The following is a 23,942-nucleotide window of genomic DNA, read 5'->3' as shown; positions in this document are numbered from 1 at the left end:
CAAAGCCACACTGCATAAGGAATAACCAGCTGGGTTCTTCTTACCTCGGGGTGTGGGAGAGCTGCCAATCCAGGAGAGCCCTCCTTCAAACTCACACCTGCACTCCCAACCACTGTCCAGAGACAGGTCTGTGGAGCTCAGACTGCTGCCTATCAGTCCTCTTCATGCCCCATCACGATCAAGAAAACCATCACACCGAGTCAGGGAAAGGGCCAAACCAGACAACCAGACAGCCACGTCACATTAACACTGGGAAGGAAGTGACCAGTGGTATTTTGGGGACAGCAGCATTCCTGACTCCCAAACGTCTATCAGCTGTGTCACTGTTGTCCTTTCAGGGACAAGAGAACTCGTCTCCATTCTTTCCCGCGGGCCCGCAGAGGGTGTCACCTGTAGCCTCCTCCATCGACGCTCTCCCCAGACGCGGCGCAAAGCAGTTAGTTCCCCTTGGCCTGTGCCACCTGGGTGCATTTACTTGTACTGCACACTGCCTGGGGATGCACCGCGGGCGGAAGACACCCTGGCTTCCCCGATCAGGAGTTAGCTGCACCCCCAGGAGCCAGAGTGGTTTTCCCCTGGCAGGACTGAGTTGCCTCCTGCCTCGAATGGTGCAAGCTGGCCGGAGAAGGGGGTGAAGTGGTGTGATGTTAGGAGCCAAGGAAGAGGGGGGCTGCCTTCTCCAGCATGGCATTTCCCTCCAGACCAGAGTGTGGCGGTGGCCACGGCAGCCCCTCCGCCCTGCGCCAAATATCACCACTACCCCTCTCTCGGACCCCTAAGAGCTACTGCCGCCATGTCAAGCACTGTGCTAGGCACTTGACATACTTTATGTCTTTTAATTTTCCCAATAACACTGCAAGGTTGGTGTCATTATAACAACCATTTTGGGCTTAAGGAAGTGGACATTCTGAGAAGTAGAGGGACTTGCCCACAATAGCTAAGATGTAGAAGAGGGATGTGACCTCCCTGTTAGCAGTGTTTACACACTTTCCAGGTTTTCTCTCCTTTCACAATCTCTCAACTTTAGCAGACTCAAGGAAAGTCAGGGTCACTCTTATCTGTGCCCACCCCTCATGGCCAGACCCTGCGCTGACACTGTCATCATTCAGAAAGCCGGGTGCCAGCTTTGCTCTATCTAGATCCCCTTGTACCTGGGGAGGGCTCAGGTAAGCAGCTTGATAAGGTTTTCAGGATGTCAGATAAGCACCTCCTCAAGATAACTGCCCACCATCACATCTTTGGGTCTTTCTCTGTCAGTATCTTTTATTTTTATTATTTTCTTTAGACACTTGATTTAATTGATGGCTTCTTTTAAAATTCAAATATCCCTAGGAAGGACATTACAGCTCATACATTGGTTTCATTATTTTCCACCCCGCACAACTATAGACTGTAAATCATGTAAATATCTCATTACAGACTCTGGCAGTGAGAAGAAGAAGTGAGAGAGACTAGGGGAAATTGCTCTTTGGGGGTCACTGCTTTAATATGAATATATGTTTGATTGAATTCAAACATTTTCAAGTACGCTAGGTGCCAGAAGTTTTGCTAAGGGTTACAGGCTTTGGGGAGCACATTAAGAATTGTGTTCTACCTGGGAGATGTGAATACAAACTATGTATTAAATCATATTAGGGAATCATCATTCGTTTTATTAGGCAGTTACATAGAAAAAGGCCCTTAGTTTTTAGAGATGCTCTTACTAAAATATTTAGAGTTGAGATGTCATAATGTCTGCAATTTATTTTAAACTATTTCAGAAGGAAAACAGATGAAGCAAATGTGGCAAAATGTTAATGACTGTTAAATTAGATGATGGGTATATGAGATTCATTATATTATTTTCTCTACTTTCCTGAACATCTGAAAAATTTTCACAGTAAAAAGTAAAAAAAGAAAAACAAAGCTTTCCAGAAGCTCAAAATCAAAGTTCGACTGCAAGGATGACAAATGGTTTTGTAGCAAGCAGAATTCTAATATGGCCCTATGATTCCTGCCCTTGGTATACATGCTCTGTATAATTTCCTTATGTAGAGTGTGGGCAAGGCTTGTGAATATGATGAGGTTTTACTGCATGATTAGGTTTCAGTATATGGCAAAGATTTAAAAATTTACACATGTAATTAACGTCCCAGATCAGCTGATTTTGAACTAAGCAAAAGGGAAGTTGCCCTGGGCGGGCCTGGCCTAATCAGATGATTCCTTTGAAGGCGAGATTACAGGCAGCAACAGACACTCTCTAGTTGGCCTTATGGAAGCAGAACTGCCAAGTTGTGGAGAGGTCCCTGTGGCAGGGAATAATGGGTAGCCTTTAGGGAACAGTGGATGAGCCTTTGCTCATCCCTCAGTCCCAAAACCACAGGGAACTGAATTCTGCAAACAACCACTGAACTCAGAGGAAGACCCTGAGTTTCAGAAGAGACTGTGATCTTGGCTAACACCCTGACTGCAGCATTGGGAGACCCTGAGCAAAAGACCCAGCTAATTCATAACCAATCTCCTGACTCATGGAAACTGTGAGATAATAAATGTATGTTGTTTTCAGACAATAAGCTTGTGATGATTTGTTGTGAAGCAATAGAAAAAGCAAATTCACATTTCAACTGTTGTGGCAAGTCTAACTGATTACAAATAGCACCATTACATTGGAAAGGATTCTAAGACTGGGCATAGCCTCCTTGGGGGGGCGGTGGGGAAGACACAGAGAAAGTTGTGGTTGATTAGCAATGTCTGCAGGGGCATGAAAGGGGTGAGTTGTACCATGTGTATCTCTTATTGCCATTCAAGGTTGCTTGTTATATTTAAGGAAAAAAGAGTTATTTTCTGTTTTTTTTCTCAATGACAGAACAACCCCAAGGGGCAACAATGCTAGGGTCTCCTAGGGTCACCAGTTAGAGGGGATGCTAATCTGTGAGAAAGGCCTCAGAGAAAGAGGACCGAAAAATTATCCAACACAGATCCTAGCAACTGATAAACAACATCTAGGATGAGCCTTGCAGGCTGGTGTTTGCAGTGAAGGCTTCTCCATTGTTCCTTCCCTCTTCACTGTCTCCACTCTTTCTCCTTTCCATGGCCTCTAATTCTCTGCCTTCAGACATGCTAAAGGGTCCCATGAGCTGGATCCTGCTGCTATTTCTAACTCACTCTGACCCTAATACAGCAGGTCAGAATCCCTGCTTCCTCAGACACATAGGCCAAAGAAGTCAGAACCAGCTTGCTGAAAGCTGAGCTTGGATTAAACACTTATTAACACATCATTGTTTCATATTAAATCCATGCAGACATCGTATCACAGTACCCAGTTTTCGTTTCATAATTTAAGTGAAGTCGGTACAATGAAGCAGGCCGTTTTCCCAAGTTCTTGTTTTTAGAGGGAAGGCTTGATCCCTGGGTCAGTACGTAACAATGCAGATCACACTCCATCCTTTTTCGGTGGCACATCCCACAGCAAAGATGTCCTAATCTAAGGGACTACAAAGACTGGAATTTAAAATCAAGGAGATGCAGATATAGTGGGGGAAGGAGAGAGTGGGACAAATAGAGAAAGTAGCATCGACATACATACACTACTGTGTGTTAAGTAGATAGCTGGTGAGCAGTTGCTATATAACATAGGGAGCCCAGTTTCATGCTCTGTGATGACCTGGAAGGGTGATATGGCGAGAGGGAGGGAGGCTCAGGAGGGAGGTGATATATGTATAATTATGGCTGAATTGCGTTGTTGTATGGCAGAAACCAACACAACACTGTAAAGTGTTCCTGCCAATTAAGGAATAAATTTAAATAAATAAATAAAATCAAGGTAGGTGCAGCTGAAAGAAGCACATGAAAATCAGCTTTTTCAATTACATTAAAGAAAGATTTTGCAGGTGCAATTCCTTGTATCCAGGTGCCATTTGGAATCCAATCAGCCCAGCTTGCCCTCCTAAGCTAGTAGATGGTCTTTATTTATGCTCCTAAACCACTTATTCATCATAATTGAACTGTCTTTTCCAGGGGCTTTTAACACATAAGAAAGGGTCGCCAACATATAACTAGGCTTAAACACATGGTGTGACGGGCCTTTAATGAGAACAACACCCAGCGCTTAAACCAGGGCTTGCTGATCCACAGCGGTCACATTTTGCATTAGAGCATGCTCTTAGCTATATTTGCAATTTACAGAATTAACTTCCAATGTTTATACTTGAGAGTTTTCACTTAGAAAATAGTACTTTTCTTTTGCTTTTCTTGAAAAAAAAAAAATGGGAAATCTGACAACCTGTCAGCTCCCCCCAACATTCCTCATGCAAGTAATCTGATGGCACTGAATGGTGGGTGCCCTCCTAGACGAGTGCTTTCCCGTGTACCACAGTCTCCACCGTGCCCTACTGCCTCCTTAGACTGAGGCCAAGTGGCAGTTATAATTTACCATCGAGGTTTCACTATTGTTTTTCCCACAGCAGAGATAAGAAGAGAATGAGCTATTCCTCATCACTATGACAATAGCCCTTTCATTCATTACCTTAGCAGCCAGGCCCCTCTAACCATTTGAATTTGCTGACATCTGAGTTAAAGACACCTTTCCAGCAACAGACATATACCAATTTGCTACTTACTGATTGACAGTGGTTTTGACACATACATCCTCAGAATGCTTTCTCTTTCTCAGATTACTTCAATACTAAACTCTCCCTTTTGATTACCTCACACCGGTCAGAATGGCCACCATCAAAAAGTCTATAAACAATAAATGCTGGAGAGGAGAAAAGGGAACCCTCCCACACTACTGGTGGAAATGTAAACTGGTACAGTCACTACAGAAAACAGTACAGAGGCTTCTTGAAAAAACTAAAATAGAGCTACCACATGATCCAGCAATTCTACTCTTAAGCATATATCCAGAAAGATGAAAACTTTAATTTGAAAACACACACGTACCCCAATGTTCATGGCAGCACTATTTACAACAACCAAGACATGGAAGCAGCCTAAATGCCCATCAACATAGGAATGAAAAAGAAGATGTGGCACACACACAATATTATTCAGTCATAAAAAAAGAATGAAACATTGTCCATGGACGGACATAGAGATTGTCACACTAAGTGAAGTAAGTCAGACAAAGAAAGACAAATATTATATGATATCACTTATATGTGCAATCTAAGAAAATAATACCAATCAACTTATCTACAAAAGAGAAACAGACTCAGAGATATGGAAAACAAATTTATGATTACTAAAGGGGAGAAGGGAAGGAGAGGGATAAATTAGGAGTATGGGATTAATAGATACATACCACTATATATAAAATAAACAACAAGGACCTACTGTATAGCAGAGGGAATTACAGTCAATATCTTGTAATAACCTATGATGGAAAAGCATCTGAAGCTGTACCACTGAAACTAACATAATACTGTAAGTCACTAATAAATAATAAATCCATGAATTAAATTAAATATTGCTTTTGGTTAGAGTTCCTCTAACTCAAGGGAACTCTTAGTATGAGTTTGATCATTTAAGAAACATATGATTGGGTCCTTACAGGAAATGTGACTTGCTGATCCCTGAGTTCCACGCATTCTAATTACACCACGGATACCTGTTTGATTCAGACATTGTGTTTTCCCCCTACTGTAAAAAACAAAAGTCCCGACCCACACAACCCCTTGATTAGTATTCACATTTGCATTTTCTATCAAGGTGAAGAAATATAGAAAAGAGGTCCTCGCTTGTTTCTTGAAACAAAGCGTGTTTAGTTACCTCTCATTAGGACAGAGCTGCTAGAAGGACACAGGAACAGAGAAGAGTGGGTGAAAATTAAGAAAAGACCATTGGGAGAGGAGGCAGGGCATGAAGGGGAAGGTGCAGGGGGCCGCTCGGAGTCCATTAGCAGGAGGGGCCCAAAGGCGTGTCTTGAGGAAGGGGTGGAGGGGGATGGTAGGGAGGAGAGGGGAGCGGGCAGCATCCGGACACTCACGGTTGAGCTGCCGCCTCCGGATCCGGTCCCTCCATGGCCTGTTTCTGATCCAGTGCAGTCGTGATGGTAACACCATGGTCCCAAAGTGAGGGTCTAACACCTCCTCATGGCTGGAGAACAAAAGTGCTCGCAGCGATACAGGAAGTCAAGGCCAGACGTACAAAAAAAAAAAAAATTTTTTTTTTTGAGCCCTGTTCTGTTTTTATATCCGAGGCTTCCGTTGACTTCTTTTATCTTGTAACTGGCCTTTTTTCCCTTCCCCTAACTCCCGACTGGCCCGAAGGCAGCTGCTGCGCTGGGCTCCCCGGCTCCGGCCTCTTGTGCCATGTTTTATGCATGAAGATAATGGGCCGGTAATTTATTCGCGCTGAGATCGCAGGGCTCCTGTGTCTGCCCCACGTCAGAGGCTGGGGGAGGGCAGGTGTATCTGTCTGCAGGAAGAATGGCCTGAAATGGGGATCCCTCTCTGCAGGCGGGATTGAAGATCCGAGCTTGGCTGCCAGGACACAGGGCAGAGCGGCTGGAGTCCCAGTCAGGCGGTGGTGCTCTCCTTTTAGGGCACATGATTTATTTGCTCCTGGGTCTTTAGTGCCTAGGCTAGTGCCTGGAACAGTTTGTGAACAATAAATACTTGTTGACTAAATGAAGGTTCAGTGGTAACCAACATCAGGACTTCACTGTGCCCACATGAATCCTTTATGCTCCCTGGCCTGCTACATTCACTATCCTCTAAATGCTCATTTGAACTTTCTCATCCATCCCATTGCCCACACTTTTGTCTCCACCTGAGACCACACTCCCTCCTCACCCACCTATTCATGCTTCAAAATCTCATTTTCCTGGGAAGCTTTCCTGCACTCACACTGATGGGGCTAGCCCCCACACAGCTGTGCCTCTCCACTCAGCATCCCTGGAAGGCCCTTCTGTGTTAGGACTTTTGTTTGTTTGCTGGTTTGCCCCCTGCATGTCCAAACAGCGCATCAGCTTCTTGGTGGCATAGACTGTGTGTTCCTCTCCTGAGCCTGCAGTGGTCTGCGTGGGAAATTGGTGGCACCGAGGCATGGCTGGGGCAGCTTGAGCCTGCCTCCCCAAACCTCCACCAGCCCATCCTCAAGCCACACCAAATAAACACACAGTCTAACAAAATCCATTGTATTGGCTATAATAACAGCCTCAATTTGTGAGCCCTGGGTGCTGCATCTGGCAGGGGAAGCGCTGTCTATGATTGATCGCTTACTCTGTTCAAGTTCCTCAGTGTGTGATGTCAGATCGCTCCAGACAGCAGTTATTGATCAAAGCCTCAGGAATAGGCTTGCTAGAAGGTCAGGGCTGGAAAAAGCAACATTCAAGTTACCAAATTTAGCCCAAGATAATCCATAAGCCTCCTGAAGTCAGAAACTTTGCCTCTGTCTTTTGTGTCCCTCCCGGTGCCACTAAGGCAAAACTGCTGGGGGGCTGGGGGGAGGGTGGGTCATGATCGCTACTAACCAGAGGTGTGCTTTAGTCCCTGTTCCTTGTTTCCTTCATCTTAAAATAGAAATAACCTGCATACCCCATGGGGTTGTCAAGATGAAATGAGATGAAGGTAAGCTAACTCTAGGGGTGGGTAGACTATGGGACTGCTCCTTGTCCAACCAGCATTACGCCTGGTGGTGAAGGGAATATGTTCCAGAGCCACACTGCCTGCTTAGTAGCATCATGGCTTTAACCTCACTGTACCTCAGCTTTTTCATCTGTAAAATGGGGCTAAAAAGAACTGCTGCCTTAGGGTCATGCTGATGATTTAGTGAATTAATACCAGCAAAGAGCTTTAGGTTTAGCTTCGAGGAATTGCTCCATGTCATGACAGGCTATTAGTCATTAGCCATACAAGTTTGTGAAAGTTAGCAAATTCCCTGGGTCTCTGTTGCCTTACCTGCAAAAGGAGGTGGTCTCGGATACATTCTATTGGGAGTCCTGGGTTTAATTTCCTATTGCTGCTATAACTAATTGTTGTTGTTTAGTTCCTAAGTCATGTTCTACTTTTTTGTGACCCCATAGACTGTAGCCCACCAGGCTCCTCTGTCCATGGAATTCTCCAGGCAAGAATATTGGAGTGGGTTGCCATTTCCTTCTCCAGGGGATCTTCCCAATGCAGGAACTGAACCCACATATCCTGCATTGGCAAGTGGATTCTTTACCACCAAGCCACCTGGGAAGCCTCACTAAAACTACCACGTGTTTCTTGGCACAAAACAACACGAATTTGTTTTCTTATAGTTCTCAAGGTTGAAGTCTGAAAGGAGTCTAATAGGACTAAGATTAAGATGTCCACAAGATTGCATATCTTCTTGGGGCTTTAGGAAAGGACAGTTTCTTTGCCTTGTCCAGCTTCTAGAAGATTCCTTGAGTCCATTTTCAGGTTATCTTTCTTAGTGTGAGGGACCACGACCTAAACCTTTCTACCAAATGTAGTGACTTGGCAATTGTGGGTCACACTGGGCTTTGCCGATCCAGACAAATCGCCGCTGGACATGAGTCCTCACCGATTTGTCTATATCCTAAGCTTCATTTTCTGAAGCATGGGGAAGGCAGACACCAAGATGAGGACCAAACCTGTGGAAGTTTTATTGACTCTTGCCAACTGGACATAATTCCCTAGAGTGACACACCCAGCACAAGAGAGCCATTTGTTTGAGAGACCTAGGACGGCTATTCTAACAGTTCTGTTTGGTCTTGACTTGTACAACTGCTAATTGCAACACAATTTTCTGCTCTTCACATCACTTACCGTAAATCAAATCAGGTAGCTGCCAGCTAGGCAAATTAGAGATGAGGGGAAACTCGGGGAGGCTGTTGGGGTGCTGTGGTCACACTCCCTCCTGTCACTCTCTTTCACCATGTGGCTCCTGCACGTCTGTGTCCACAACGAACTTGAATGTGGAGAATGTGATACAAAATGAAGCGCCCCCCACCCTTGCTTTTTGCAATTAGGATCAGATCTTTCCTCCTCATTAGTCCACCCATTTCCCAAACTTCTGCTGCATGAGTCAATGCTTTTCCAATGTACATAATTTACAACAGCAGATGAGGGGAACAGTGGACCAGAGGGGGCGGAAAGTACAATCAGGTCTAAGATGAGAGGCAGCTGAAAACTCTGCACTTCCTCATCTCTAGTGAATTGAAATACAAATTTTGCCAGTTTACTCTTTACCATCGTGGTGAGCCTTGGAGGTGGGGGTGAAACTGGAAATGGAAGCCTCGCCTCCATCTCTTGTTATCATTCTTTCTGGCAATGTTGCAGACCCCTGGCTCACACCATATGGTTCCCTTCCCTGACTCTTCGAGCTTTATCTTTTCTTTTATCAAGTACACACTCATAAATGCCTGGGAGTAAATGGTCTGTGGAGTGTTATTCTCCCAAGCGACATTTGCATTTGTGTGAAGTGTAGAATATCAATTTTTACTCTTCTCTGGGCTTTTGGTGCTATTAAATTTTCATAAGTTGCAGAATTTCATGGCAGAATCAGAGTCTGCTAGGAGCAATATGTTAAAAAGAATATGGAGAAAAGCATAATTATGTGATCCTTGCTGCTACCTTTTTCCTTCAACTCATTTTCAATAAATGGGAGCTAAGTGTTATGTTCAGGAGAAAGAGCACCAGCATTTCTAGTTCTGCATTAAAACTTTCCTGGGGAGAAACAGACCTTCAATTACTCAGTGGAGAATGGAAATTGCTAAGCCAAGGCACATTGTGCTCCTTTTAAAGAAAGCCATTGAGGAAAACTTGGTATTATTTTAAAATAAAAGCTTATTAAACACCAGGAGGAAATGACAGCACAGCACCTGATTTATTTCTCTCCTGTCACAAACATACCCAAAAGGGAAATAGGGTTTTGTGTTTTATTTTTTGGAAAATGGAAAGCGATTGAGAGCCAAGTTCTAGTATGGCTATCGGGCTGTCTATCTATCTGCACTGAGTACTTACCAAGAAACAGGCTTTGGGTTGCATGCTTTAAGTGGCTATGTTATTTTATTTATTTATTTATTTATTATATAAAATATAATATTATTATATTATTTTATTTATTTATTTATTTCCCCCTATATTCTTATTAATGAGTAGTTTTACTAATCCCATGTTATGGATAAATGAATGAAGGCTAAAGAGTAGTTACTCCAAATAGCAATTATCCGATACAGTATTTTACAGATATTAATTTCAGATCACTGTCACCATAATCCTGTACCCATTTCACAGATGGTGAAACTGGGCAGAGAGAAGTTTAATAATTTGCAGGGCTCACACAGCAGCAGGTGACTGAGATGAGATTTGAATTCAGGTAGCCTGGCTCTGTGCCTAACCACAAGCTATATTAACTCAAATTAAGCAATTAAAAAAAAATGCAGTGTAACTATACACTATGCTCTATATAGTCAGTGCTTCTTAAATTTGGCAATACCATTCTGTGTTTGAAAGATGTCCCATGTAGCCTTGGCAAAGGCAATTCCTGAATGATAATGAATTAGAACATCTGACAGCTATTAGAGAATTGTCCTAGACAACCTCACATTCAAAAGCCTCACTTTAGAGACAATGAAACCGAGGCTCAGAGAGGACTGGGGACGTATCCAAGTTTGCACAGCAGGTTGATGGATTTGGGCCAAGTCTTAACGCACCTCACCCCCAATCTCAGTTCAGTGTTCTTTCCACTGCTGCTGAGGTCAGATTTCACAGGAGTTTTTAGAGCTAGGACATTTTTGGAGGCTGGTTTTTGTGGAGAAGAGACAGACCAATTGTGAGTTGGATGATGAAAGAGCACGCCGTGCCTGCATTCTATCTGCTCTCTTGCTGGCAGACACAGCCCATCCCTTGCCCTCTCCCCGCCCCCCTTCCTCGCTCTCAAACTACTTCTCTGCAGCACTTCCTGTCTCAGTGAGCAGCCCCACCTTCCAGCCATTGCCCCCATCAGAGGCGCAGGTGATCCTCCTAGTGTCCTAAGCCTCCTGCCCACATTCAAACCAACGGCTGATCCCAGGGAATCCACCTCCTTGTCCCCTCCCAGATCTTCCCTCTAGCTGTGCTCACAGCCACCATCCTGGCCCAGACCATCATCCTGTCACATAAGCTGGCTTGACACCCCCTCATCAGTGTCTTCCTGTTCCACTTTTGCCACCCACCCCAATCCACATGCTCACTAAAGCCAGAGTCAACTTCTGAAAATGAAGGTCTGACCATATACAGCCACCACATAAGCTCCTTTAGTAATGTACTTTCTCTCAGGATAAAATCCACTTTCCTTACTTATTTCCACACCAACTTACTTCCACACTAACTACTCCCACAGCAGTGAAGAATGGATGTGTAATGAAGATGTTAAACCAATGGAGTTGATGATTGATTTACTGGAAGAGAGAAAGAAAGGAGCCATTCAGGAGGTAACATCCAGGGTCCAATTTGAAGCACTCACCACTTGGGAACACAAGAGAGAAAGTACCCATGCACTGAGTTTAAGCTTCAGAAGGCAGAGACTCAGACAACGCCCAAAGAAACATATACAAGAAAAACTGTGAGGGATGCTGGGTGTGAGCTTGTTAATTGAGCTATGCAGTGTCTGTCCCAAGAGCCCTTGACATTTACAAACACCGCGAGGTCTTGTGGAAGAGACTTGTTTTCTTCTGTGATCAAGGGCCCAGATACTTTAAGTTGGAAAATAATTTATTATGCAAGTGGTGCCTGAGTGACGTCAGTGGAGCTGAGTTGCCTTTACGTGGACAAGAACAAGGTCCATTTTCCCCTCTGACTCCATCAGCCCAAGCAGCCTCGATTTAGGCAGAAGAAAAATGTTAGAGCAGTGATCTCTGTGACTTTTGTGGTGGCTTCCTCTGGGGAGACTCAAGATGCAGATACTTCCTCATTATATTTAGTTTTAGAAAATTCAACTCTTCTTTGATCTTAATGTCATTGGATATGGATCCTTCCCAGACTTGTCACATGACGGGGTGGGGGGTGAAAGAGTCCATGATTCAAGAGCAGCTTCTCTGCTTTTACCTTAAGAAACCAGAGTCAGAATCTTCTAGAATCCTAGAGCTGGAGCAATCTCAGTAATCACTGCCCCACTCTTTCAATTCACGGAAGAGGCAGAGACTCAAAGGGGACAGATGTCAGTGGCAAAAAACCACTTGGTTCTTGAGGCTATATTCATATTCAGCTGTTCTGCTTCATGGGTCAGGGCTCTTCCCACATCCACAAGCCATTACAAAGACATTTTGGGATATCTGGGGTTTTCAGAAATGTTTTAAATATTGTATTTTATGTGATATCAAGGACTATATTTTTAAATTATGCTACAAAACTAGATTTGTAAAGTTTCATACATGTTGTTCCCAAAGGGATATTTATCTAACTGGAGTAATATGTATTTTTATGTATCTTTAGGCTGGAGTGGGGAGAGATTAAAAGGAGATAAAGAAAAAAAAGGGTCAGGGAATCTTCTCTCTCTAAAGTTTCTGGTTCCTAAACTTGTGGGAATCTATCTAGCCTGCTTGAGGGAAGCCTGCCAAGGAGCCTGGGGGGTCTCTTCCTTACCAGGTTCATCTAATTCGGATTTTCCAATATTGCTTTTATGTTTTGTTTTTCTGGCTGTGAGGCACATGGGATCTTTGTTCCTTGACCAGGGCTCAAAGCTGCACCCCCTGCATTGGGAGGTGAAGTCTTATCCACTGGAGACCACCAGGGAAGCCCCTAATTTGGATTTTAAATCTGTGTTAGGTACTGGGAACACAAAGATGCATAATAAGTGGCTTTGGCCTGGAGACCTTAAAATTCAGCCTGGACTGTAGACGGATGCACAAAGAACTCTGTTACCAAATCCGATGTCACTGGGGTTAGAGCAGCAGCATCAGGTCAGCTGGGAACTGGGATGTCTGAGAACCGGATCTGAAGAGGAAGTGGAAGAGGAAATCCAAGGCAGTTGAGCGATGCCTTGAAAGACGGGCCATATCAAGTGGTAAAGAGGACTGAGAATAAAGGCAACACAGGCTGAAGACTCACAGGAGCAAAGTCTGTGGGAGGAAATGACAAGGAACTTGAGAATGAGGTGAAAGGAGGAGGGGAGGAGGGAGCGGACAGCGTGGCCCGAAAAGGCAGGGAAGGACAAGCCTTCTAGTCATGGGCAGGACGGTGAATTTGTTCTGGCCTCCGAGGGACTCCCTCACCAACTGGCTGATCAGCGCCCTCGCCCTCGGGAGCCCTCAGTTCTCAGGCTTCCTCCCTCCGCCGCAGCTGGCCCTACGAGGAAGTAGCCAAGATGCTCGCTTAGACCACAGGGTGCTGCCATGTGAGGGAGTCGCAGGAAGGCGATGCTCCAGACACCAGCAGCTGCCCACTTGGAGCCTCAGAGAGTGGGGGGCACCTCTGGTGGATCCATCTTGTTCCTGCATGTGGTGCTGAGGTTTGGAGCTGGAGAGGCCCAGGAGAAGATGTCTCTAGAAACTACTCACACTACCTAAGCAAAATCTCAACAGAAAGATAGATGCAAATCAGAGAGAAGCATGTTCAAGTACAGAGGAAGAAAAACTAGCAAGGAAATGAAACATGTAGATTATCCAGCCAGGACATACTCAAAAGTGAAATACACTTAAACTACAAAAAGATAAGCATCTACTGAGTGCTTGCTATGTACCACAACTGTGCTAAATGTTTGGGGGGCATTATCCCCCATACAGGGGGTAAGCCAAAATCTAACCAGGATGTTGCTAGGTGACAGTAAAATCTGAACCAAGTGAGTGAGTTAGTTGACTGATACTAATGGTTAGTGTCACTGAGTTAAGATAACCAATGCATTCTGGCTTGCCAGAGACTTTTCCAGGTGAAGCACTGAAAGCTGTACATTCTGGGAAGTCCTCCAGTCCTGAGGAAAGCAAGATGGTTGGCCATGCTCTGGCAGGTGACAATGGCCCAGAGCTTCTCTCTCCTCTCTTTAGAGGTTTATCTCTACAAAGCACCAGACATCTATCTCACTGGGGCCCCTTCTCTCCTGGACAGTGCTGGATGAATGTTAGCCAACCCCAATTGTTCAGAGTTCTTCCTGACTCTCCCGTGCTTCCGTCCTGTATCTAACACCGCAGGTTCATCGTGAGATGCTGAAGCAGAACTGTAGACTGTCTTCTCCCCTGCAAGGCACCTTCCCGCTCTATAGGGTGGAAACCTACAAGTATCCCGCATCGAGAGATCCTCACATGACTTAGAGTGGGCAAAGCCAGTGCCCTGATGTGAGTCTTAAAGGAGAAAGTGGGCAAAGCAAGCTGTTCGCCTTGTGGAGGGAGTGTAGACCTTTGGGCCGGTGCAATGGCTTTAATTCTGCTAAAACCAGTGGGGGCAGGGCAGGTTGAAACTCAAGCTCCCTGATCGTGGCAGAGGCATGGTCTAGGACCCTGCTGCCTACAGCTCCCAGTTCTTTTGAGAAGTTCAGGCTAGATTGTGTACCTTCAGCCCCTTGGTGATTTTATGAGCTATCATAACTCTCCTTTAGCATAAATTAGCCAGAAGATCCTGTAATTTTCAAAGGAACACAGACTGATACAGACTAAGATGCCATCACCAACAGCTTAATATTTGTTTTCTGGACACTGCTCTGGAAAGAATTCTGAGGTCTCGGCCAGGCTCAGTGAGCAAGGCTGGGCTGATGGACTGGGGGTCCCTGTCATGATACCAGAGGGGGGACAACTGCAGTTTGGTCACCTGTGGTTAAGACTACTGACAAAACCAGGTCTTTTTTCTTTTGTTTTACACCCACATGGTCATTTTAAAGGTATCTTCTGCTAAGGTGTTGATTTTTTTAGTTTAACTCTGGAGATTAGAAATTTTAGCCAGATTTCTTTAACCTTAATTTTAGAAGTATAAGCTACAATTGTCTTTAATAAGCCACAATTGTCTTTAATAAGCTACAAGGGTTGAACACTTGTTGACATAAGTTCTTAATGAATGTAAATACTCCGTTGCAAATCTCTTGCTCAGCAAAAATAAAGAAGATGAAAGACTATTTACATTCTAGAGGGTATTATGTATTCACCATATAGATCTATATATATATATTACAGTATGTATATATTACATTTAAGGAGTATCATAGAATGGCTCAAGAGAAGGAATGAAAATCTTACTCAAATTTAAATCTCTATTTCTCATAACCATTTACTATTTTCTTTACAATTCAGTAGTTTCGAATAAAACTTTTCTTAATCCTGTATAGAGGTTGTAATACTTGCTTCAAAGAGGAAATTGTATCTGCTCCCTTGGCCATAAAGTGAAAGCGTTTTCTTGCTCAGTTTAACTCTTTTGCGACCCCATGGACTATAGCCCTCCAGGCTCCTCTGTCCGTGGGATTCTCCAGACGAGAATACTGGAGTGGGGCAGCTGTGAGTGTGGCCAGGGGTGGAGGCTTCGGCTGTGGGAGGTGGTGACACAGAGGTGATGCCACGACCACCAAGTTGAGCAGAGAGCTGTGACAGCATTGTTGGTGGGGTTCTGCCCTTGGTTTACTGGGTGGGGGCCGGGTGCTGCTGGCCCCCCTTCTAAAGTACAGTGTAAAAGGGACATCGTGTATATGCAGTGTTTGTCTGGCTGTTTTTATTTTTAAATTTTTTGTGTGTCTGTTTTTCTTTGCAGTTATTAAATCTGTATGCACAGAATCTTAAACCTCAGTCACACGTATATCCACTGATGGGCATTATTACCGTGTCGTGTAAAGGGTCGGTTGTGTTACGCAACACTCAGAATGCTGTGTTTAGCCTTGTTTTTCCAGAGTTATGTTTTTTTCAGCCATTTTTTCAAGGGAAACTAAATGATTTAGTTGGAGCAGAAAAAAAAACCAGAATACTGGAGTGGGTAGCCATTCCATTCTCCAAGGGATCGAACCCAAGTCTCCCACATTGCAGGCAGATTCTTTACCCTCTGAGCCATCAGGGAAGCCCATAGAATATGACTACTAAAGGAAACTGGATCTTCTCACTTCAACTATAAATGAAGTTATCAGCCTTGCATTATATTCTGTCCCACTGTAGACACTGTTCTCCTGTTAGACAGTGAGCACTCTGGCTGACTCTTCTTGTGTCTGTTCAGTTCAATAACTCAGTGATGTCTGACTCTTTGTGACCCCATGGACTGCAACACACCAGGCTTCCCTTCCATTGCCAACTCCCAGAGCCTGCCCAAACTCACATTCATCAAGTCGGTGATGCCATCCAACCATCTCATCCTCTGTTGTCCCCTTCTCCTGTCTTCAATATTTCTCAGCATCAAAGTCTTTCCCAATGAGTCAGTTCTTTATATCAGGTGGCCAAAGTATTGGAGCTTCAGCTTCAGCATCAGTCCTTGCAATGAATATTCAGGACTGATTTGCTTTAGGATTGACTGGTTGGATCTCTTTGAAGTCCAAGGGACTCTCAAGAGTCTTCTCCATCACCACCATTCAAAAGCATCAATTTTTCGGCACTCAGCTTTCTTTATGGTCTGTACATGACCACTGGAAAAACCATAGCATTGACAAGACAGACCTTTGTCAGCAAAGTAATGTCTCTGCTTTTTAATATGCTGTTTAGGTTTGTCATAGCTTTTCTTCCAAGGAGCAAGTGTCTTTTAATTTCATGACTGCAGTCTCCATCTGCAGTGATTTTGGAGCCCAAGAAAAGAAAGTCTGTCACTGTTTCCATTCTTTCCCTATCTTGTGTCTGTAGAGAGCAGTAATCAAGCCACTTGGATGTAGTCTAATCACAATACACAGCATGATTTCTCTGATGGTTCTTAAGGGTTTGGGGTTCCTCCTTGGTTCTCGCTTGTATCCCCTCCACCTGAAAAGGCTTGTCTCTTGTCGGGGAATTTTCTCTCCCAGGGAGATTTGTACTCTGACTCGGAGGACCCAGAGATGAGGCTGGAATAAGGGTGTTACCGGTTGTGCAGCTGCTAGCATCACATCACCTGGCCTTTGCCTGTTCTGACCCTGGACTCTGGCCCAGATGGAACTCCTGTACAACCAACCTGGGGCACAGAACCAGAAAAAGAATTTTTGGAGTTGAAAAGGCCTGGAGACAAATTTCAGTCTTTTTCTCATTTCTGCAAGAGCAGGTGTCCTCCTTCAGAGTCTCGGTTGCAAGCAATAGAAATCCACTATAAACACAATCTGAGTTTGGTGTGTTTTTTTTTTTAAGTGAGGGGAGAGGATTTATAATAAGATGATACAGCAAATGCTTTGAGCAGGTGTCTGAAGAGAGGACCGCCACCAGGAACCTGGGCAGCCGTCAGTCAGACACTGCCTGGCCTTCGCTTGCTCTCAGGAGTCATGAACTCTCTCCCTGGGCTTCTGAGTGCTCATCTACCCTCCTGGCCTCATGCGCAGCGAGTGGGCCAGGAGTCAAACCAGAGGACTGAACCCCGACTGCACCCTTTCAAGCCATGTGACCTTGGATAAGCTACTAAACCACTTGAGACTGAAGTGTCTCGACCCTGGCTGAGAACAACGACAGCACCGACCCTGCACGGTTGTGGTGAGGATCAGATGAGCTCAGCCGTGTGAAAACAGTGCCAGTGTCTCATATTTATTAGCTATTAATCTGGTACATCCTCTGTTTTCTTTCTGTGGATTGGTTTTCTCCACTTCACTGGGCCCATGTCCAAGCTCAAGTCCACTCCATCCCTGGCCAGGCCAACAGCCAGATGTCATAGGAGCCTATCAGTCCCCAGACCAAAGTCTCAGGAGAAAGAATCTCCCTGGCTGGACTGTGGTCATGGAGACAGTGCAACTCAGCTGTGGAAGGTGGCATTGTGTGTGTGTGTGTGTGTGTGTGCACGTGCATGCACACTCAGGGGTGGATGGATGGGATTGGAGGGGTGTAGTTCTCAAAGAAAGAAAGGGTCTCTTCATGGGCCAGTTAATCCTCTCCAAAGGATTAGCCCAGAAAACCTGCATTTTGTAAGCTTCTGTGATGACTTTGATACTGCTGGAGCCCATGCCAGATACCTCACATCCTTTCACCATATCTGTGTGTTGTCCACCCTGCCCAAGGCTTCTGTGTGCCTTGGCTCCTAAATGCTCACAAGTGTAAAGAACCAAGAGGGGCTGGGAGTTCTCTCTTTCTCCAGGGTGGTCCATAAACAGGAAGTGTCAACTGCTGGTGAGGGAGTCTGAAAGCCCAGCCACCTTGCCTTGGAGTGGGGACACACCCTGAGGCGTAATTCACCCCCCTGAGCTACCCTGGGGGGTCAGGCTGAGAAGGGGACTTGGCCTGAGAGGGTCCTTTTCTTGGGTTCTTCCTCTTCTCTGTCTGTCATCCCGAGCTTCCTGGCTTCCCTGGGAACATCTCCTTAATAAATCACTTACACATGAATCCTGCTCTCAGGGCCTGTTTCTGGAGCTCAATTTAAAACAATCCCATGGATCAAAAAATGAGTCTGAACTCACTTGTGAGCCATTAATGGATCTAACTGGTGTCCACAGGAAATGCGTCCTCTGCATCCTCCGAGGTTTGGTTTCGTTTCTCACCCTTGCATTCTTCAGTGGGTCCCACTCACTGAGAGAGGCTGCTGGGGAGCCCAACCTCTCTGCCTTCAGAAAATGATCTTCTTTCAAAGAAAACAAGGAGGACAGCCACACCACTCCTTAAAAAAAAAGAAAGAAAGAAAAGGAGGTTGGTCTGGTATGTGACCTGATCTTCTTTGCTGGCCCCCTTCCCTCGCCAGCTGGGAGAGCAGTTTTAACTTTCAGAAAAATAGACTCTTCCTGCCAAGTCCAGCTGCCTGTCTGAAAGCTAAACATGGGGAGGCCGGCAACTGGAGGCAGGATAAGAGATGACATTTCTAGGACAAGCTGCCACCTTAGCTGATTCTCACAAAATAATACTCCTGATGCCTGTTGTGGGGGTGGCTATTGCTGGTTAGGAAGACAGGCAGTGTGAGTGGATTTCAATGAGAAGTGATCTTAGGCGAAGAGATCACACAGGGCTGGCTGTGTCCTTGAAGCCAACCAAGGCACTCCTTTGGGCCAGTCTCAATGTCAGGCAGATGAGACAGTCCCTGGTGTGGCAGAATTGGGCTGTCTCTTCTGCCTAACTTCACTTCAAAATATTCTGGTCACCTCAGCTTGGCACTGAAGACTAAAATCCCTATTCACCTCTTTGGGTGAAGCCTGTCTGTGGTTGAAATGTAAACCTTTTCAGAGAGAGAATACATTTCCCTGTTGCATTTACCAGGACTTTTGGGGTTGCAAGTGACAGAAATCTGACTTGAAATGACATAAACATAAAGTAGAGTTTAATTGACTCAGGAATCTACCCTGATTACAGAGCCAATTAAACCAAGCTTTAGAGGGCTTTCCTAGTGGCTCAGGGGTAAAGAATCCACTTGCCAATGCCGGGGATGCGGGTTTGATCCCTGGGTTGAGAAGATCCCCTGGAGAAGGAAATGACAACCCACTCTGGTATTCTCGCCTGAGAAAACCCATGGACAGAGGAGCCTGGCAGGTCTCAAAAGAGCCAGACACGATTCAGGGACTAAACAACAATCAGGGTAGACTGTAAGCACAGAGGAGCCAGATGCCAAAATAACATCATCAGAAATCTTTTTTTCTATTTGTCAGCTTTGCTTTCCTCTGTGTTGGCTTCATTCTCAGATGGCCTCAGTAGCTCCCTCCTACTCTATTAGCAACCCCTGTCACCCCAGCCCAAATTTCAGGACTGCTCCTCATTGGCTTAAAGTGAGTCATGTAATCCCCGAGAACCAACTGCTGTAACTCTGACGGATAAGCCTTAGCCATGTGCCGATGGCTGGGGTGGGGAAGAGGGTTCAGCCCCACTCAGAGTAGGAGAAGGTGGTTCAGTAAACTTCAGTAAACTTGATCTTACCAAGAAAACAAGAAATGGGTAATACAAAGACAAAAGCAACACCATCTACCATACTTATGATCAGTTTTCATACTTCTGAGCATAATAACAAGCAGGGAGCAGCTCCCTACAGGGTGAGACAGGGCAGGGGCTGTGAAGACAAGTCTAGAGTAAAGGGCAGCATGGTGGGAAACCAGACAGGCATGCGGGGCACACTTTAGGGCTCCTTGAGGACACACGGGACAACCAGGGGCTCTGAGATTTTAACGGTACACTCTTAAAGGCTGAGGAAATGTCAAGACCACACAGAAAGTAGCAGTGGAAATGCAGGTAGCTTGACAGGTAAATGGGCAGGCGGCCAGCACTGTAGCTCACAATTCATACCAATAGGCTTCCCCTGAGGAACATGCTCCCCTTTATTTGCTAAAGATGATATGACTGTGGATGACGTGAATACATAATTGATTGTCTAAACATGGACCTTTTAGAAGGAAGAGGGCACTCTTAATAATTACACCAGAAAGACTGTAATAAATTAAGACTGGCTCGGGAGAACTAGGGCACAGGGTCACCCTAACTGGAGCTACTAACGGTAGAGCTTGGCTTTATTCTAATAGTGATGATGGATATGCATGCATTCATCCACAGCCCCTCAGCGCCCCCATCGCTCTGTTATGGGTTGCAGGATAACCAGTGGGGGATGCATCCACTGGCCTTCATCTTCGTAGCCCTGTTCTCTACCCAACCAGACACACCGTACAGTGAGAGGATAAAAGACACAGTTTAAATAATTGAAATTAAAATTAAACCAGCAATTAACCAAGCAAGGCAGTATGTCAGACTGGTTAATGGATTTCACTTTGAGGTTTAGATCTCAGTTGTGTGGCTTAGGCAAGGTTCTGGGGGGCTCGATTCCTGATCTGTAAAATGGAGACAAGGGCACACGCTGAGCTTCTCTTTGTTTTCTGGGGCGGCACTAATCTTTCTGTGGATTATTTAATTTGGTTATCATCACAAACTTACAAGGCGGGTACTATTGTTATCTCCATTTGGCAGACCAAGGCGCTGAAGCCCAGGGAGCTTAAGAACTTACTCCAGGTCACACAATTAATAAATATGTATCTGGTGGTGGTTAGGGTGATTAAATGAGACAAAGCTTATTAAAAACTTAGCATATTGATTGAATGCCAAGAGAAAGCCCTGGATACATGTTAGCCCTTCATGATGATAATTTAATATTTCAGTATTATTGTTATCTTACGTTTGTAATTTGGAAGGCACTAATCTGGATCATATTTCTAACCAGCCATATCCTAAGAGGACATTATTGTTGATGCGAACCATCTCTGAGAGACCCAAGAATCTGAAACATCCAGGCACTTCGTGCTGCAGCTGGGAAAAGAAAATATTCGCATGTATCCTTAAACCCAGACAGTTATTTAAAAAAATAAAGCAAGTATCCTCGGTGGACAGAAGGCAGCAGATTGGGGTGGGGAGGGAGAGACAATAGTTGTTTAATCATCTGTCCCATACCTCCTAAAAGGAGGCTTGTGTGCTAGGAATGCATAATCAGGCAACACAGGCCATTCTGCCCCCAAGAGCTGCTCACTGTCTCCAGAGAAGCCATTAGCATTGCAAAGGACCTGTTTAACAGGCACCCAGGGAGAACCTTACATATTTGTCTCCAATCCTTGCAAAGGTCCTGTGGCCAGATGAGATCATCTGAGCCATCTCCCTCAACCCTGAATCATGCCCAGGCAGAGGGCAGAGGAGAAACACTCAGCCACTGAGAGATGCCACCGGCCTGTCATCCATCTACCAGAGAAGCAACGCCTAGGGGGTTAGGACCAGGGCTTCATACACAGGAACACTCCTGTTCAAGTTTCTGGATCAAACAGATGGTGTGACCTTGGGCAAGTTAGTTAACTAGCTCTTTGAGCCTTGGTTTCCAAGTTGGTAAAACAGGGATAATAGAACCTTCCTCATATCTTGAAAGAAACAATGTATTTAAATTGCTATGTTGTACATCTGAACCTAATGTAATATTGTAAGTTATTGATAGTATACCTCAGTCAAAGAAAAAGCAATGTATATTGTATGCTTAGCAGAGTGCCTGACACCTAGTAGAGTTTCATAAAGGTTAACTATTGTTAATATTAAGTATTCATTGAAAACATTACTGTGTTAGGAAGTGTGAAGACAGAAATAAAAAGACTGTGACCTCTACAGCTTATGGACACAAACGGGGAGACAAGACTAACCACATAGGGACTTCCTTGGTGGGCCAGTGGTTAAGAATTCACCTTGCAATGCAGGGGACGTGGGTTTGATCCCTTGTCAGGGAACTAAGATCCCGCAGACTGCAGAGCAATGAAGACAGAGCACTGCAACTACTGAAGCCTGTGCACCCCAGAGCCCCCGTGACAACTACAGAGCCGCAACAGGAAATTCCACGTGATTCAATGAGGATCCTGCATGCTGCAGCTAAGACCCGAGAAAGCCAAATAAATTGAAAAAAAAAAAAAGACTAGCTACATAAAATGATTGGCCATCCAGTGGGTGCTCAATTGTGTGGTGTGACAGGGGTTCAGAGAAGAAAGAGATGGGTGCAGAAAGGTGTAGGCTGGACATACCTAGGAGGTAAGTGATGAGGACGGTTGGAGTCTTGACACATGCAAAGAAAGAAAAAGCTCAATGGAAGCTAGAATGGGCCTGGAAGAGAGGCATGCCGAGTAAACAGGCAGGTGGCACCCCAGAAGGAAACAGGATCTGCTGTCCCCTCACCTGACCCACCCCAGCTGAGAGCCAGAATCTAGTCTCAATGGTGAGGCTGATCCCTCACAGGAGTCACATATCCACCACCCACCACTCAAGGGTTCAGATCATGCACCTCTAAGAACCAGCATACTCTGGGATGCCAGCCAAGTATAGGTTTCTCTACAGCAACATTGCATACAGATGACATTGCAAATTTCTGATATGAATCACTCCTTCATTTCCAATTGATGAAATTGATGAAAACTCTTAAGTGTGATGATAAGATTGAACTGTTTGGGCTTTCACTGTTTTCTGGCTTTCCAGTTCCTATCTCCTCTGTGTCTGAAGTTATTCTACTGGGGGCTAGATTCAGGTAATTGTTAAAACTATCTAGTCACTCGTCAAAGAAAATTCTTTGTTTTAGCATTGCATTGTAAGGTCAGAGTATTTTGCAATTATATTCCTAAAGAGTTCTTGCTTTCTCTAATCAGCTTAGGCTGAATTTTATCTGGGAAGGATTTTTTCCTTTATTTGCCCAGTTTTGCAGCACTTCTTAATCAGAGCACTCTGTCTCCCATTTGCCTCTTTTCTCTCCTAGTCAGTGATGGGAGATGAGAATGAGTCTTGGTATTTTGTCCTCTTGATGAGAAAAGTAAATTCCAGATGCGATTCAAGCTCCAAATGGTCGTCTTTTGGGGCAGGAACCCAAGTGCCATGTTTCCTGACTGATGATGTTGAATAATAAGCTCTCTGGCTTCACAAATACTTTATAAAAAGTATACAGTAATACCCTAATATTAATGATAATTATTACTGGACATGTGTCATTTTCAGGATTCACTGTAAGTTCCACAGAGTTGCACTTGAGTTCCTGGGCACTTAAGTTGGTAGGGTCAGGATAGCTGGGACCCAGTGTTGGAATAAATGCTGTGGTCACCGTGTCCCAAATGTCTAGCTGAACTTTGTACTTAATATTTGTCTACCCAGAGGGTAGACAACCCCCTCCAGTATTCCTGCCTGGAGAATCCCCATGGACAGAGGAGCCTGGCAGGCTACAGTCCATAGTGTTGCAAAGGGTCAGACGCGACTGAGCATGAACATATGCACCCAGAGGGAAATAGAAGGTTTGTTCCTGGCCCATGAAGCCATTGACATTTTAATTTTTTTCCCCAGGGAAATATTAGCCTGAGGATCTGGAACCATTGCCTCATATCCTGGCTTTATAAGAATTTTGCTTGACCTATTTTTTGTGAATGCAAATTAACCCTGGTTCTAGAATTTTTTCATGCAAAAGTGATAAATGAATGTTTTTAATTGCTGCATAGTTTCCATTCGCCTCAGTCAATTATAGCTACTCAGATGATCA

General features: G+C 44.8%; 1 protein-coding gene across 1 annotated transcript in view; it reads right to left on the bottom strand.

The window, feature by feature from the left end:
• RIPOR2 (RHO family interacting cell polarization regulator 2) overlaps positions 1–6,310 on the bottom strand; it is a 206,568-nt gene extending 200,258 nt beyond the window's left edge. Inside the window, exon 1 of the mRNA XM_061147489.1 lies at positions 5,966–6,310. Coding sequence (XP_061003472.1) covers positions 5,966–6,041 — 76 coding nt within the window. The 5' untranslated portion in view covers positions 6,042–6,310. The remainder of the gene's footprint in view (positions 1–5,965) is intronic.
• Between the last annotated feature and the right edge of the window lie 17,632 nt (positions 6,311–23,942).

This window comes from Dama dama, chromosome 7, assembly GCF_033118175.1.
Source record: "Dama dama isolate Ldn47 chromosome 7, ASM3311817v1, whole genome shotgun sequence".
Classification (NCBI taxonomy): domain Eukaryota; kingdom Metazoa; phylum Chordata; class Mammalia; order Artiodactyla; family Cervidae; genus Dama; species Dama dama.
This window is presented reverse-complemented; position numbering and strand designations above follow the sequence as displayed.